This window comes from Arachis stenosperma, chromosome 7 (assembly GCF_014773155.1).
Source record: "Arachis stenosperma cultivar V10309 chromosome 7, arast.V10309.gnm1.PFL2, whole genome shotgun sequence".
Taxonomy (NCBI): Eukaryota; Viridiplantae; Streptophyta; class Magnoliopsida; order Fabales; family Fabaceae; genus Arachis; species Arachis stenosperma.
This window is the reverse complement of record NC_080383.1, coordinates 2,781,671-2,798,967: the sequence shown is the minus strand read 5'-3', so window position 1 is coordinate 2,798,967 and position 17,297 is coordinate 2,781,671. Positions and strand designations below refer to the sequence as shown.

The following is a 17,297-nucleotide window of genomic DNA, read 5'->3' as shown; positions in this document are numbered from 1 at the left end:
AAGACACTTTTTTTGGGTCAAAGAATAAAAGACATTATTATTTAAATAAATTTACCCCCTAAAAATAAGGTACATTCGTCCCAAATAATTTTTTTAATCTCATATTTTAGAGAATTACTCCAAAACTCAGTGTTTAGCATTCTACAAAATTCTCTATCATATAAATTTTTTTTAGCTTGGTCGGGAGATGATTTGAGTTTTATATATTGTGTTACACTAAAGTTTGATTAATTTGCGTTTAATAAAATGTACTTATAATTTTGTTTTCATTAAAAAAAAAAGGAAGCAAACAAGGAAATGGTGGTGCAAATAATCTCCTTATTTGCATCGTAATTATCATCTTTTCCAACAAGCTGCTCCATTTGGAAGCACACTACGACCTATGCTGATAATACAAGATATTTTGGATTTATTGACTAATATATTATATATTTATATTCAAGAGAGGTCAAACTAAAATTAAAACAATAAGTCAACTCCGTTGATATACATGACTACAACTTTGTCATAAAGTAATTAACTTAATTAACGTAATTAATTAATTAATTAACGTAACATCAAAGTGCATGGGAGTTATGGATAGTGATGCAGAGAAAGAAAGTGACAGAACCGGCGCGAATTTGAAGAAACGAATTTAACGCCGGCCATCTTCTTCTTCTTCTTCTTCTTCTTCTTCTTCTTCTTCTAGCTATATATATGGCTGGTTCAGTAGCAATTGAGAAGGAGCGTGAGGCTAACGTGCGCACCTTCGGCGCGTGATAATATACGATAATGGAGGCACCACCAACCTTTGTGTATAGAGCGAGAATGGCGTTTCATTCCGCAGCTGCAAAAGCGGAGCGGATTCTCAGCGACTTCAAATTCGATCAAGGTTAGTTCTTCTCTCGCCACACACAATTTTAGCAAATCTTTCTTTTGTCTTAATTTTCTTTTCCGCTATTTTTAATTTCATTTACTATTATTTTTATTTTTCAGATTTTTACCTATTTTTGTGTAAGAGAATAGAAAATTAAGAGAATTGCATTGACTCAATTTGTTTATAGGAGAAGATCAAGAGAACAGCTTCACTAAGAATCTGGAATTTGAAATTGAATCTCCTCACAAGGTGAATCGCCATTACACTGTTTATTGTTCTGCTTTCTGGAATTTGTTTATTATCATTATCATTATCATGTAATTTGAAGTTTTGAACTAGTACTATACAAACTTTTTTTTTTTTTTTTACTTTTGTTGTATATTTGAGTTTGATAACTATTATTCAGAGAAAATTGGAAAATGTTGAATTTTGTATTGGCATGTTGCAGCTTTGCAGTGAGTTGAATAATATAAAGGGGAGGGAATCACCTCATATAGGAAGGAAGAAGGATTGGAAAGAGAGATTCAAGAATATTCGAATTGGGAGAAAAGAATTTGAAGATAAAGTTGGGGATGCAAACATGGCAATTCCATTTTATGATGAAAATTTGTACATCCTGAATATGAAGAATGATCTTGAGGCCAAGGTGAAAAAGTAATTTAAAAAAATAAAATATAATATAATCCAGAATGCATGATGTGGTTGTCATGAGTTAGTAATGTTTACTTATTTATTATGAATCATATGTTTAAGGACACAACTGAGGTCTCTTTGACATTTCCAATTTAATTACACATTGATTTCTTTTATAATATATGACTGGAATTTTTTACATAGGCTGCAGAAGCAATTCCCTTGGTTGAAAGCTTAACTTCTGATACAAAAGATCCAATTCCTAAGTCATCTGTGCTGAAGCAGCTGGCTATAGCTTTTGAGTAAGTTGTACTTACTTGCTGCAATTCTTTTACCTTTTTATTGCCCCTTTTTTCCTGAGTCTTCCCAGGAGATGCTCAAAGACCAATGATTGCTGCATCCTATTGCTCAAAGTTGGCACTCTCAATTGTTCACTGCAATTTTCTTTTTCAATACAACAAGATTCTCATTTCTATCATGACAAAGATTTTCAGCTTAACGATATGACTAGCCTCTTCATTAAAATTTTTGTGAACATTTTAATAGGGCTGGAAGCACAACAAAGTCATTGAAAGATTTTACAGCTTCGCCAGTAAGTTCACCAGCCTTGAGTTTCTCAGCAGTGAAGGCTTTAGTGATGCGGGAAAAGGAAGACAAACTTACCTCTGAGTTTAGTGGCGATGAGAGAGTTGTGAATTTGATTAAAGCTCTGTTTGATCCGGGTATGTTGCATTACTAAACTTACAACATTTTTCTCTTTTACTCATTGTTCAGTGATGGTCTTTTACTCTCAATATAATATTTGCAATATATCGACAGAGGGAGATTTTCTCAGTCGAAAGATTGACTCCAATCCAGGGGAAACTTCCATAACATCTTTGTGGGGAGACATTCATGGTGCTCCTCCTGAAAGCTTTGTTGTTAAGCTAGCTGAAATCATTGGAAACTTCAAGTCCATTCGAAAAATGGTTCTTTTCTGGTTCAGGGTTGTTGCTGAAGTATGTTTAACTCATTTTGATATCATTAACCCTTTGTTATCAACCCAACCCAATACATTTAACATATATAAGTTATCATCTATTATCTTAAGTAACTGTTAGTTATAAAGTGAATATCTTTTTAATAAAATGCATCATCATTGGTAGAACTATATCTTTATTCTCTCTTAGGATAAATTGAGATCTACTTGTCCTTGAAAAAAGAAAGAAATCTTTGAAGCACTTCTGGTTTCAAACTTCTAACTAGAACTGAAGTAATATTCAGTATTGCCACTGCTTTATTTTGTTTCTTAATTACCAGCTGAAAATATAATATTTTGGTTTCGTCTTCTTACTAATGCAGCTCAGAAAACATTGGTCTGAGGATCAATATTTACCTGGAGTGCCTCCGGATGATATTCCAGACCTGAAGGCATGTCTTCTGTATCAACAACTTCAAGTAATTAACTGTTGCATCTCTCGGAGAAGGCTCCGTGTTATTGCCACTGAGACTCTGGATTCTATGATGATGGAAGCTAGTTCAAACATAAAAGAACCAATCAATTCTGAAGTCAGAAGTCCCTCAAGTCCTGTTCTATATGCTAGAGTTAACACTGGCGATCTTGTTCTGCGACTTGGTGCAGTTCGACCAGCTAGAGATCTGACATTGTTGGAAACAGGCGAGCCTGTTTACTGTCCTGCTACCCAGGTTTGATAGATTTTTCATTTGTGCCATATAATATGATTAATACTCAAACTTACTCAAGAACTTTCTTTAATGTAGGAAGGGCCTTTGCTTACAGAAGATCTAATCAGAGAAACAGAGGAGTTTGTACTGCGGACAGGGAGGTATGTTCCCTAAATCAGATAGATTTGTATGATATTCAGCTTCAGTAAATTATGAATCCATTTTCTCATTTCATTTATGTGTGAATTATGTGCATGTGTATGTCATGGAAATGAGAGATAGTTCACATTTCTTGATAATTTTCCTTACCATTTATGTTCAGTGTTGGTGTTGGGTGTTCTCAACTCCTCTCCGACATGCAGGCTTTCAAGGTCAAGCTCTCCCTTGAAGGGAACTTTAAATTATTCTGCATGCTTCTGACTACTCTGAATGTTCTTAATGTACTTATCAACATTTCTTCTGTTGGTTACCACATTTTAGGCTGCAAATCCTGGATGTATTTTGGAGGATTTTGTAAGGTGGTACTCTCCTCCGGACTGGACACAAACTAAGGCAACTGCTGAGGATAGTGATGTTTTTGACGCTGGTGAATCACTTGATGGCAGAGGTTGCCTAAGTCGACGAATGCAAAAAGAAGGTGTACTAATGATCCTTTACATTGTATATTGCTACTTAAAATCAGCTGAAATGTGGTTGCTTGGTCTTTGTCTATACCGACATAAAATCATCACTTGATAAATTTGTTTAATACTATGCTTGGCACAAAAATATCTTGTTCACTGTATCCGGACACCAATTATGGGGAACCTTTTCCCGGATTCTTATAAATTTTATCATCATTTATATATTCATTATGGATCTAATTTCCGTGGAGGACATACTTTGATGCCTTGTGAGGAAGATATGCAGAATCCATACTGTATGGCGTAGATGGATGGTTGAACTATAATAGTAAGCTGTTCTGTTTTGGATTTAAAATGTCTGATGGCAGAACCGCAGAACTTGTTTTCAAAAACAAAATATTAATTAATAAATTCGTTGCTGGCCCAATGATGTTAGCATAGATATTAAGGTTTCATTCAGATATCTACCTTCCTTGAGAAAACCATCGAGTTGAGAATGTTGACATCTTAGTCACAACCTTTATGGCATTGTTATAAGATATATGATCCCTAAATTAAATGCCTTTTTCTAAACTGAATGCCTAAATTAAAAATGTCTGGAGAAACAAATTCATGAAAATTGGAGAAAAGATGGGCACTTGTGTTCTCTTGATATCAGAAAACTTCTCTGAATTCCATTACTTTGTTGATGACAGGTAATTTGTGGCGTGAATTATGGGAAACATCCAAACCAGTCCCAGCTGTCAAGCAGGCACCCCTCTTTGATGAAGAATTGGCGGTGTAAGTCCAAATAATAGTTTTTGGGTTTATATTTTCCACTTAAATCCAATCACTTGAATGTCCTTTTACATTTTGCTGCAGGGAGGGCATCCTCAATGCATTTGAAAAGATCCATACTTCTGAGTTTTTTAGACAGCTATTTGTTTCTCTAGTAAGTTCTATTCTATGTTTTAATTATTATTATCGCAACTGTTTTCTCTGGTATAATTTTGAGGCATCTGTCATCACATCCCTGATGAATTTGCCATGCTCAAGTCTCAGCATATATCCTTGTTAGTTGTTATATTTGATGTAGTAGACTGGAATTCACGAAGTGTTTAGAGCTGAATATTTTGACTATAATGTAGATCATAGGAAAGAAATTATTGAGTATATCCATAGAGCCTGTGTTGAACTCTAATATAGGTTTTCGGGTTATCTATGGTGGTTGTTGACAAAACTTCAGGTAGCACAGGTGTACTCTTATGTTTGATTATTTCATATCCTTTAAAAGAAAATAGTGTGTATTGGCCAAAATATTGCTCAAATTATGAATCACAATATGCACTCTTCTTGATTGAGGTTCTGCTTGTTCTCTCTTCTTTCTATAAGTTGTCTAGATTTCTCTAATAGCTTACTTATTCTTTATTCATCAACAGTTATACCACTTGTTGCCTTTCTAATATTTCTCAACTCTTTTTAAAAGACATATGTCTAATCTTTGATCTGCTTATACAGCTTGGTTTAGGCATTGCGAATGCAGAACCTATGCTATCCAGTAATGGAGACTTCTCAAAGTTATTCTATGAGTGCAAGGAGTACATAGTTTCCACATGTCAAAGCAGCAAATTGAGTGAGCACATTGATGACCTTGTCCAGGTGGGTACTTTTAGAATAAGTGACTAATTTTCATTAAACTAGCACCTCAAAACCTCCTGAGGAATCTCAAGTAGTGATTTATTGAAGAACAAAAATGAAATGGTCAATATGACAATATGTAACCCAGCAGAAAACACCCTTGCTTTGTAATGTATCCAACTATGGGTCTGATCAGCCTGTTTGATTTCTTTTTTCATTTTCTTTATTTTCTATTTTCAAGATTTTGCGAAGAGAAAAAGTGAAAACAATAAAGTTGCATTTTTTGTTTTCATTTCTTTGTTTCGCATTTTCCTACAGCAGGAAATCAAAACTGAATTGAAGCAGAGCTTATAGTCTAATTCATTCACTATATAAGGTTATGAATCTGAGTGCATGATGGTAGTTTTTATCTGCAACTATATGATATCTATATTTGTCTCAAGAATGTATCAATCATATCCCCGTGTAGGTGTATCAAACAGTGGAGACAATGTTACTGAATCCTGAGGAAGCATTGAAAATGATGAAGCAGCCAGAAGAATCAACTGTAGATGAACCAAAGAGCCGTCTTGCGAGGATTAGGCTTATCTTTAATGGCAAAGATAAACTGTTAAGGAGTCCTGTAACCAAAGATCAGATGAATTCTGAGGAAAAGCCAAAACAATCTTTCTCAAGTTTCTTTGAAGGCAAGTCATTGCTGTTTTCAAAGAAGTTACATAGTCCTCCATCTGGATGCCAATCGCCTGCTATCAAATCTTCGTCTCTCGACACAAATAACAGCTTCGCCGCGCCAGCACTTACTTAGGATAAGCATGCTACAACACCTTTTTTGGTTCTCACATTCTATAGCAGATAAATGTAAATTTTCTTTGTTCTTCTCCAAATACTTTACTGTTGAACTTTGTAGCAACTTAATATGAATGCCTTCTACATGTTTCATCAATATGAAGCTTTTGGCATCTTAGTTTTTTATCACAATAATGATTTATTTATTTTTTTCATCATGCATGGTATTATTGTTATATTGCATTTATATCTTCAACTTTCTGGTCTTCACTGTGCTTATTTAAATATTTAGGATAACCAACATCATTTTTTGGGTATTCATATTCGATAGCAAATAATGCCAAGTGTTACTTTAACCCTTCTCCAGTTCTCCTTCCTCAACATCTTTTTAAAAAAATTACTATATATTTAATTATCAATTTCAAATGTTTAAGTTACAAATTCAAAGAACTAGATCATTATAATTCATTAATAGACTATGTTCTTGCAGGATTCAACTTGCTTGCTTCCTGGTTTAGGTGTTACCATCATAGTATCATACCATGTTCGGAATATAATTTTTTTTTTTTCTCACGATATCCTCCAACCCAACAGGCCAAACACTAATTGACTAATTCGCCGTGGGAGTCACCGCTGGCCAATGAATTGCTGCTGTGTGCACAAGGCAGGATTCGAACTCCCGACACTTACTTAAGTGGGCTAGTGAACTAACCATAAAATTATTATTATTATTTAGCTGCAAGTCTGCAACTATTTTTTTATCTCCACATTAACAAAAAATGTTTACATATTAGACTCTCTTTTTTAAATTATTATTATTATTATTATTTGCTTTTACTCTCTCTCTCCCCTCCAAAACTCAAAACAAAGTAATAGTCTCATACACAAATTTAAATTTTAAAAAGCTTCTTAAGTAAATTATTTCTATAAAGAAAATTACTTATCGATGTTTGATTTGCTAAATAACAAGTGAATAAATAACCAAATTGGGTTCGTCTAGTGATTAGTTCATTAGTGAGCTTAAACAAGTGTTGGAAATTCGAATCCTGCCTTATGTATGTAGTAACTCATTGGTCAGCAACAAACTCTTAAATAAAGTTCAGTACTACATCAGATTAGTCTTTAGTCTATCGAATCAGAAAATACCATGATAAATTAAAAAAAAAATAATAAGTGAATAAATGTTACTCTTTTCGTAGATAGTGAGACTAAATAATTTCTAAGGAGATATTTGAAGAAAGATAGCAAATTTGTAAAAAGTAATATATAATTGACTCTTGGTTAAAAATTATTCCAATTTCAATTTATATTATTTTTTTTGGTGATTTATATATATATACACTAAACAAAATATTATGTGTATATTAAAAATAAATCATTATATATTTTGTGTATAAATATATGTATTATTTTATAAAATTTTAATATATATATATATATATATTATATTTTAATATATGACTAATTTTTAGTAAAATATATAATATAAATTGATAAAATAATATATTTCGAGAATATATACTTGACTCTTGGCTTCATAGACCGGCAAAGTGACCATATGCATGTTTGAATTGGGATCCTTGATTACCATTATAATAATTATAATTACTATATAAGGCAAAGATTCCCTTTAATTAAATCAAAATAATTAACTATAAAATAGACAAATAAAACAATTGATTTAACTAAAAGTTTTGTCCAAAGAACATCAACTTTTGAAATAACATAACAATTATGAATTATCTTACCAAATATGTAGTTTGTTATGATGAGAATTATAAATAAATAAATAATTGTAAATAAATAATAACCCCACAAAATTATCTTAATTTCTATGTCAAATAGTAGTATAATATTTTTTCTACAATATTATGCATGACTCTTGGCTTTCTATACTAGCCATGTGGCTAACCATTTAAATTTGATCGATTGTACATTGTTATTGAATATGGTTTTATGCTTTCTCAACCTATATATAAACCTGAAAATATATCATATCATTCATTCTCTCTATTCTAAGTAGTACCATTCTCTCTTTTTCTTTTTCTTTTTTTTTTTTTTTCAATTGCTTTACCAATATCAGAATTACTCCTATGATGAGTAGCTTGAAGACATATATTTCCTTTGTTCTTCTTTTCGCTTTTGTTCTATCTTCTCATGTTTTGACCCATGAATTACTTCACGGTAAAATTTCTCATTAATTCTTTTATCCAAACAAATACAAAGAGTATGATTTTTATGTATATCGGTGATTTCACCTTTAATGTCAAAATAATCTAGGGTTTATGGCTTAGCTTGTAAGTTGTTATTCTGTGTAGCAGTGGATTTTACTATTTTATCGTTAACTAAAATAACTTTCAAGATTTACACAACCATGAAACAATTTGAATTTGCATTATTGTAAGTATAATCAAATATATTACATATAACCAAAGTTGGTTGATGTAGTTGTTAGCTTATTAGCCAAGTATTGGATTCGAATTTTACTTTATGTATATAGTAATTCATTATTTAAATCTGTAACAAATTAGTCATTAATTTGTTGGATTAAAAAATATTATAAAAAAACAATATATATATATATATATATATATATATATATATATATATTACATATAAAAAAAATCAACAACCATATATGAATACATATATAGTATTTATAATTTTTTTAGGGTAAAGTATATTTTTTATCCCTAAAGTTTGACAAAATTTTTAAAAATACCCTTAAATTTTATTTTGTATCAATTTTGTTCCAAAAGTTTTCGATTTACATCAAATATACCCCCTAACAGATAATTTTTCAAAAAATTTAAGACCAATACAATAACAATTTCATAAGAATAACTCTCAATACAAGCAAATCAAACATAATTTTCATGTATTATTGTTAGATTAGTATTAAATTTTTTAAAAATTACGACTTCGAGAGTATATTTGATGCAAATAAAAAATTTTTAGGACAAAATTAAAATAAAATAAAACTTAGGGATATTTTTAAAACTTTTGCCAAACTTTAGGGACAAAAAGTATACTTTAATTACCCATTTTTTTATTATACTTTTGTAAGAAAAATTTATTATTTTATTATGTCAAATTTAATTATCATACTCTGATAAGATTTATTATTTCATTGTTAATTGTTTTGTTAAATATATAAAATAATATAAATAAATATATATTACGACTAATTTAGTTTCTATTTTTTTTTTAAGTATATATACTATAATGTATGTCTCTTTTAAGAAACTTTTTTTTTTGTTTGCTATTTAGGGGACATGAATGATGAAAAAAGTGATCCGTTAAAAGATTTGACAAGTGATTCATCTGTGGGTTACAAACCAAATGGGCAATGGGGTATTACTATTGGGCCTGAGCCCAATGAGGAGTTTGATGATGAGGACTTCAGTTCCGGCGAATATAACAGTGGTCATCGTTATGGGCGTTATGGTGGCCGTGGTGGTTCGGGGAGGTATGGTAATTATCCGAGAGGCGGCCGCCGTGGGGGCAGTGATTATGATGACGGTTCAGATGATGATGATGATTATAGTCGTCACCAAAGTGATTATAATCATCGGCGTTACAGAAGATATTCCATTGAATCAGTTCATCCTCAATCTTTAAATTCGCAAAATTCAGGTAAGATAATTATTTTTTGAAAAAAACTATAAACCGCATATGATAATTATCTATTCGATCCCGCTCGGCCGTACAACAACTAGCATAAAATCCATCCCGCTTCTATCCGTGAATAGTAAAACGTTGAATCCTAATTCGTTCTTGCGGGTACCCGCCCCTATCATTATTAAAATCCAATAAATAAAATTAAATTTCAAAATTTATATAACCATCATCGTATACATAATATATAAAAATTTAAATATGATACAATATTATTAATTATTTATTAATTATTTTACATATATTATACATATTATATATTAAAGTTATATATATTATATATATAGCGGGGTGGCCGGGTGGATATTACTTAAACCCGACCCTGCTCCATCCTTCCCAAGAACCCGCCTCAAGCGGGTAGGGATGGGATAAGTATTCGTGGATTTGGATGGTATTGTCATTCCTATAATTATCTTAAAAGACAGCTAGATTCTTAAAAAAATACCTTTTTTGGTTTTTTTTTTGTGACTTATGATATTTTTTGCTATTATCGACTCCTAGTCTTTATTTTTATGGGACTGATTAATTTCTATATTAATATTTTTTTAGCACAAGGACTAATTAGTTCCATAAAAATAAAGATCAGGATTAAAAAGGGTATTTTTTTGTTTGAAAACTTTGTAGTCCTTTTGAAATGATTGTTAGAGTCGAATTATGGTGAATTCACGTACAATTATCTTTAAAAATTATTAAATAATAATTTAGTCAAATATATTAAATAATTTAATAATTTTTAACTATTAACTTCATATAAATGAAAAATATAATTAAATAACCGTATAAAAATGTTATTTGATTTAAATTAAACTCATTTATGTGGCAACAATTTCGTTACATGTTTATATTTCAGCTTTTTAACTTTGATCATAAAAAAAAATGTAGAAATGATGATGAAGAACTACTACGACTTGGATGGAAATATTAAGCATCGCAAAACGATTAGACCTTCAAAATTTGATTATGGGAGTAGCACCACAGATGAGGAGGGTGTTAAAAAAGGTTATGAAGAAGTTGGTAATTAAGAAGCCAATGAAATAATTCAAATAATGAACTATGAACTATAGTCAATATATATGTTTATGGCATATATTTAATATTATGATGGTATCTAGCTATATTCTCAATAATATACCATGGATTATGGAGCAGCAAAGCCTAGCTTGTGGAATTTGCATGTATTTCTTAATTATGTGTCTTATTAGCTTGTTCTGTTACAAGCATTGTAAGTTCGTTCATGAAACTTATCTTTTGTATTTGAATTATGAAATGAGTATTATAATGTTATTATTAAAACTATATTTTTTATTATTAATATTAGGTTACTTAATTTCGTTGCCAAATAATTGAAGTAGGGATAGATCTTAACATGGCTAATTCATTCGGATACTTACCTATTCACTGGGCAAGTCATTGGGGTTTTTCTAAAAGTTTTTGACATGTTACTATGTTAGTATTTCCACCGTCAAGGCATTATTTTATATTAAAATTTAATTAATGAAAATTTAATTTTAATACATTGTTAGCATAAAAAATAAAAATAATTTTATACATATATCTAATTATATAACATTACATTAACAAAATAATTATTAATTTTTTAGATATGATTAAATGACTATATAAAATATTTTATATTGTTAATGTATCAAAATTAGACTTAATTAATAGTTAACAACTATATATGACACTAATTAATCATCACACAAATATAAACTAAAAATACGAAAGAATGAAGGTTCATCAATTGTCAATTTGTCACATGTTTCTTAATTTGTGACTTTTTTATTAGTTATTATCTTTGTCTTCGTCTTCCTCTTCATCTTTATTTGTTTCATCAAATCCGAAGTACTTCGTGATCAAATCCGGCACCAAAAAATTTGTAATCAAATAAAATGATAGAAGGAGAGCACTGAAATACAAACAAAACTTAAGTTCAATTCCTTGTAATTGTTCAATGCCGAACATAAAAAAAATATAAAAAATAAGGGAGCAAATAATATAAGGGAGCAAATACCAAAAAAAAAATTATAAGAACCACTCAGATAAAGAAACGCCTTTGTTAAATATTTTTTTAATAATTAAAATTTAATACATATAATTAATTAAATTATGTTATTTTTATTAAAATTAGTCTGGATAAATTAATTTGACCGAAAAATAATAAATCAAATTTTAAATTAGTCTAAATTAATATTATTTTTTATAGAAAATGACTATAATATCCTTGTATAGAAAATAACTAAAATACTCTTGTTATATATATTAATTTTGAGAATCCTAATTTCTAGTCTTTTATTTCTAGCCGTCATAAAATTAGGATTTAGAGTTTTTAAAATTAATATAGAGGAGTGCTAGGAAGCCAACAAATTTTGTAATTTATAGCCATCAATTAATTATCATTAGTATTTTTAATTGTGTGAAATTAGAGCTAATGGTATAAAATTGCTTATTTTTCTTTAAAAAACTGTTGTCCCATAGACTTTCTAATAGAAGTTATTTAGTCATTTTCTATAATAAGGATATTATAGTAATTTTTTATAAAAAAATAAATTTAGATCGGTTTAAAATTTGATTCATCATTTTTTCAATCAAATAATTAATTTGTCTGGCCTAATTTTGACAAAAATAACACGATTTAATCAATTATATATATTAAATTTTAATTATTAGAAAATATTTTTAAAAAAATATTTTAATTTCTCTCACGATTAAATCAATTATCTGGATAACCCCCTAATTATAAAGGTTATTGGTATTTATTTTTTTAGAAATTAATCTATTTGAAATGTAAATTTTAAATGCTTATTTATTATTTTACTCTAAAAAAATATGCTTAAATTTTATTATGTAGCTATTCATTATTGATTATCCACTATTGAATAAACTCTGCTCGAATTAAGTTTACATTCCATCCAATAATGAACAGAATAATGAGTCGCAACAATTTTTCACACAAATTCATGTTGGTAACAAAAAATATAATAATATTCCATAATTCATGATAGTATTTACAGAATCTAACCTTACTGGGAGAAAGACTGACATGTCAACGGGTTCTGGTGGTGGGGAAGTAGCAGCAGCAACAACAATGTAATGTGGAAGTGCCATGTTATTGTTGGGTTTTCTTCTTAATAGAAAGTGTTGATTATTCTTCAATTGTGGAACACTATAAAGCCGTAATAGACTTGTAGTGTGTTGTAGTTTCTGATGATAAGGTTTGAGTTTTGAATTCCAAGGAAGCAATGAAGAATAATGGAGCTGGAGACACCACATTTGGAAGAAAAAATAAAAAAGAAAATAACTTTTAGTTTAAGCTTTTGTGTTTCTTATGAAGGGTGCAGAAAAGATAGTTGTGGCTAACACTTTTGTAGGGATAAGGTTTGGGAATCCGATATTTGATTCTGTTTTGCAAAGAGGTCACTTTAGTGGGTTTTTTATTTTGGAAAAGTTTAGAACTAGTAACTTTATCAAATTCTAACCAGCATGTAACCAACAAAAAAGAGTGAGCCATTGGATGAAATATCACACTAATCTCACACCATTAAAAACCTCATTGATGGCTATTTGATGGCTATAAATCCTAAAAATTGCTGGCCTCCTAACATTCCTCTTTTATTTTTTGTATTGGAGTACTAGTATTTTTCAATAATATGAAAGTTTTGTGTATTTTTATTTTATATGAATATTATAAATTTGACTATTAGATTTGTAGTTTTTATTTTTTTTTTAAGTTTAGAAATTTAAAGGTAAGAGACAAATTTTTTGAACATACAAATCGGATCTTTTAATTTGGGTTTTTCGGTTTTTTTTTTGTATTTTATCCAAAACTAATCCTCAGTTTTTTTTTACTTTCATCAAATATTGACTCTTAATAATTTTTTAACTAAGTTGGATTGGTCTAGTGGTTAGCTCACTAGTCCGCTTAAGCAAGTGTTGGGGGTTCGAATCCCGCCTTGTGCATACAGCAATCTATTGGCCAGCGGCAAACCCTTAAATGGAGCTCAGTACCGCGACGGATTAGTCATTGACCTGTCGAGTTAGGGATACCGTGGGAAACAAAAAAAAATTGACTCTTAATTTTTTTACTTCTATCTAAAATTTTACCCTCAATTTTTTACCTTTAGCTAAATCTGAGCATCCGATTTATAATTTTTAATTTATATAAAAAAAATATTGACTCACTTTAGTGCTATGAGATTATTGGCAGAGCAAATTACCATTTTTGTTTTTGTTTAAATTTGCGATAAACTAGTGTTTAAAATAGAAAAAAAAAATATCATGACTAAAAGATTGATAAGAGTATAATTTATATATTTTTTTAGCAAAATAATTAATCACTTTGATAATAAAGTAGTATAAATTTTTATAGTAGAATAATCAATTTTTTATAAAAAAAAAATAATAAATACAGTAAAACAATTAAGAATACGTTTGATTTATGTTTTATTTTAGATTTCTATTTCTAATATTTTGTGTAATAAAATTTTATAATTAAAAAAAAAAACACAAACCAAAAATAAAACATTAATTAGCCTACTTGTAATACCTCAATAGACTCGACTTATGAAGAGAATTGAAAGTGTTTTAAGTTTGGTAATTATCTTTTAGTCTCCACATATATTTTTTTTAAATATAAGTATATGAAAAAATTAACTACTAAAATATATTAAATATATTAAAATATCAATAATATTATATAACCAATAAATATTATCATTTTAGTTTAGTATTTAATCAATAACATTTATGTTTATACAAATTTATATACATAAAATATATAATTTGTATTTATATTTATTAAAATATATATACATAAATTGATATAATTTATATTTATATTTATTAAATTTTGTATACATAAATCAATAAAATTTATTTATTTAAAATAATTTAGTATTTGTATCATAGTTATCAGAACCGAACCAGTAATCAACCTGGTTATACGACCGGGTCACCGGATTACTGGTTCAACCGGTAGGTCATTGATTCACCCGGTCAACCCGGTCATAACTAAAAAAAATTAAAATTATATGAATAAAATTAAAGTAATATCTTAAAAATTAAAATATAAATCTTTACAAACATTAATAATTTAATATCAATTTTTAAACATAACTAATTATCTAAAAAAAATAATATATTAGTCTTTAGTACAAAATACTTTTTTAATTTAAATCAAAGACAAGTGAAAGATAACACAATGGTAAATCCACAATTTGTTTACAATGACTCCAAGCAGGGTTAGTCTTCCCTCTATTATTATAAACTCTATGATTATCACAAATACTAAAAATAAGAAAGGGCTAGGTGTTCATACCACCAACTAACTCTTGAAAGAAAAACAAGAGTTTTCCCGGCAAACCAGTAGAACTTATACCTGGGACCAAGAACAAGCTTCAAAGAAGAGGAAGGACTTGTTGCAATCTCACGTACAATGGCTAGTTGGAAAGCCTTTCCATTCAAGCAAAAGAAACACAGCAACACAGCAACAATTAATGATAATCAACAACCACCAAAGTTCACTAACGATAATCAACAACGAATTTAACTATTCAATCAAAGTTCACTAAAATTTTCTCAGGTTCAAAAACAACTCTAAAAAACTAAACAACATCAGCAACTGCCATATTCAATAATAATTCTAACTAAAATTTATATCAAACCAGAGAAAGAATAGAAAGAACAGCAACAACTCAAAAAAACCAACATTCAACAAACAGAAAGAACAACAGAAACTCTAAAATTTGCTCAGGTTCACTAAAATTAACATCGAATCAGCGAAAGAATAGTAACAACAACTATAAAAAACCAGTATTCAGCAAACAGAAAGAACAACAACTCTAAAATTTGCTCAGGTTCACCAAAATTAACATCGAATCAGAGAAAGAACAGCAACAACAACTCTAAAAAACCAACATTCAACAAATAAAAAGAACAACAACAACTCTATAATTTGCTCAGGTTCACCAAAACTAGCATCAAACCAGAGAAATAACAGCAACAATAACTCAAAAAACTAAATAAAACATCAATAGCCATATTCAACAACCACCAGATTCACCGAAATCAACATTGAACTAGAGAAAGAACAGGGTCGAAAATTGGAGCTCGCCTGGTAGAGAAGACGACCACCACCACCACCTGAGGGAGCAGATGTTGCTTCAATGGTTTTGACGAAGCGAACGCAGGGTCAGGACCCACGGTGAGAGACCGAGAGAGCGACGAGGCGAGAGACCCAGAAACTGAGAGTGACGAACTGACGACGCTGAGGGAGCGACGAACTGACGATGAGGGGAGAGACGAGGTGAGGGTGAGGGGATGCCAGTGCTGAGCTCGAGAGAGTGACGAGGTGAAGGTGAGGGGTTGCCTGCTGCTGACGCCGGGCTTGAGAGAGTAGAGACAGAGAGATGAAGGCTTGGGAGGGGAGCGGATGAGTTCCACTCTGTGACGCCAGGGGTGTTAGGGTTCATTCAAAGAGGGCGGGGTGGGGGTCTGAAACGATGCCGTTTCAGGGAAGAAAAAATAAAAAAAAAATAATAAACATGATTCGGACCGGGTTGGATTAACCGGCCGGGTCACCGGGTTTGCATGAAACCCGTCGGATCGAACCGGATTCTCCCGGGTCTATTGCGTAAACGGTTCAACGAGTGGCTCAGCCCAGCTAGGTGACCGAGTGACCGGGTTTCCGGTCGAACCGGCTGGATCGACCCGAGTTTGATAACTATAATTTGTATTTGTATTGTTGATCAAAATTATTCAAATTTGCTAATCGTGAAGACTTTCTGTTAAAATATATATTAAAAGAGAAATAAGATACTTATAGTATAAATTTTACGGTTATTTTTTGTATATAAGCTATTTTTTATATAAGTCTTTACAAGTTATTTATATTTATGTGCATATGTTCTTCTTCAGTTCTTCGTGCCACTACTACACGTTGTTATTCTTCTTTGTCACCAACACCATCTCCTCCTTTTCTTTCTCTTTCTCTTCCTCCTCTTTTTTTTTATTATAATTTCTTTTCCTCCATCATTAGTTATCTCGTTGTTGAAAATAATGAATAATTCAAGTTCAAATTGTCAATTAAAACAAAATAAAATTGATTATTATTTTGAATCTAATCAAGTGGTTGAGGTGTGGTTCAATTCTAGTTAATTTTTTTGTTAGTAGTTTATGATTCGATAGGTGAACAATGTTTTATCATTGATGGTTTGAATTGAATGTAATGTAAAAGTTCTGCACTAGAGGAAACATTTTTCTGTATTTGCAGCAAATTTTGCAGCAAATTTGGGTGTAACATGAAGATATTTGGGTGTAAAACGAAAATATTTGAGTATATTTGTTCTTGCCTGAGCGAATGGAGGTATATCTTGGCTCTTGACGAAGGTCGGTGATCCTTCCCTGAAAAGTGTGGTATACGTCGGTTGACTGGAGCGGGG

The 17,297-nt window shown here is 30.3% G+C and overlaps 3 protein-coding genes across 3 annotated transcripts; 2 read left to right on the top strand and 1 right to left on the bottom strand.

The window, feature by feature from the left end:
* The first annotated feature begins 735 nt into the window (after nucleotides 1-735).
* LOC130941813 (uncharacterized) lies at nucleotides 736-6,315 on the top strand. Its single transcript, XM_057870412.1, has 14 exons — nucleotides 736-871; nucleotides 1,044-1,105; nucleotides 1,305-1,502; nucleotides 1,694-1,791; nucleotides 2,036-2,211; nucleotides 2,309-2,487; nucleotides 2,831-3,175; nucleotides 3,251-3,315; nucleotides 3,477-3,525; nucleotides 3,635-3,791; nucleotides 4,473-4,557; nucleotides 4,639-4,708; nucleotides 5,275-5,415; nucleotides 5,864-6,315. Exons 1-14 carry the CDS (start codon nucleotides 772-774, stop codon nucleotides 6,197-6,199), a joined length of 2,061 nt encoding a protein of 686 aa, XP_057726395.1. The 5' UTR covers nucleotides 736-771; the 3' UTR covers nucleotides 6,200-6,315.
* Nucleotides 6,316-8,238: 1,923 nt separating this feature from the next.
* On the top strand, nucleotides 8,239-11,132 carry LOC130942010 (uncharacterized). The gene is made up of 3 exons (XM_057870673.1): nucleotides 8,239-8,364; nucleotides 9,451-9,816; nucleotides 10,741-11,132. Exons 1-3 carry the CDS (start codon nucleotides 8,274-8,276, stop codon nucleotides 10,878-10,880), a joined length of 597 nt encoding a protein of 198 aa, XP_057726656.1. The 5' UTR covers nucleotides 8,239-8,273; the 3' UTR covers nucleotides 10,881-11,132.
* A 372-nt stretch (nucleotides 11,133-11,504) lies between these two features.
* On the bottom strand, nucleotides 11,505-13,245 carry LOC130942243 (uncharacterized). Its single transcript, XM_057870960.1, has 2 exons — nucleotides 12,881-13,245; nucleotides 11,505-11,767 (listed from the first exon to the last, which is right to left on the bottom strand). The coding sequence occupies exons 1-2, from the start codon at nucleotides 13,129-13,131 to the stop codon at nucleotides 11,644-11,646; spliced, it is 375 nt and encodes a 124-aa protein (XP_057726943.1). The 5' UTR covers nucleotides 13,132-13,245; the 3' UTR covers nucleotides 11,505-11,643.
* Nucleotides 13,246-17,297: the final 4,052 nt, after the last annotated feature.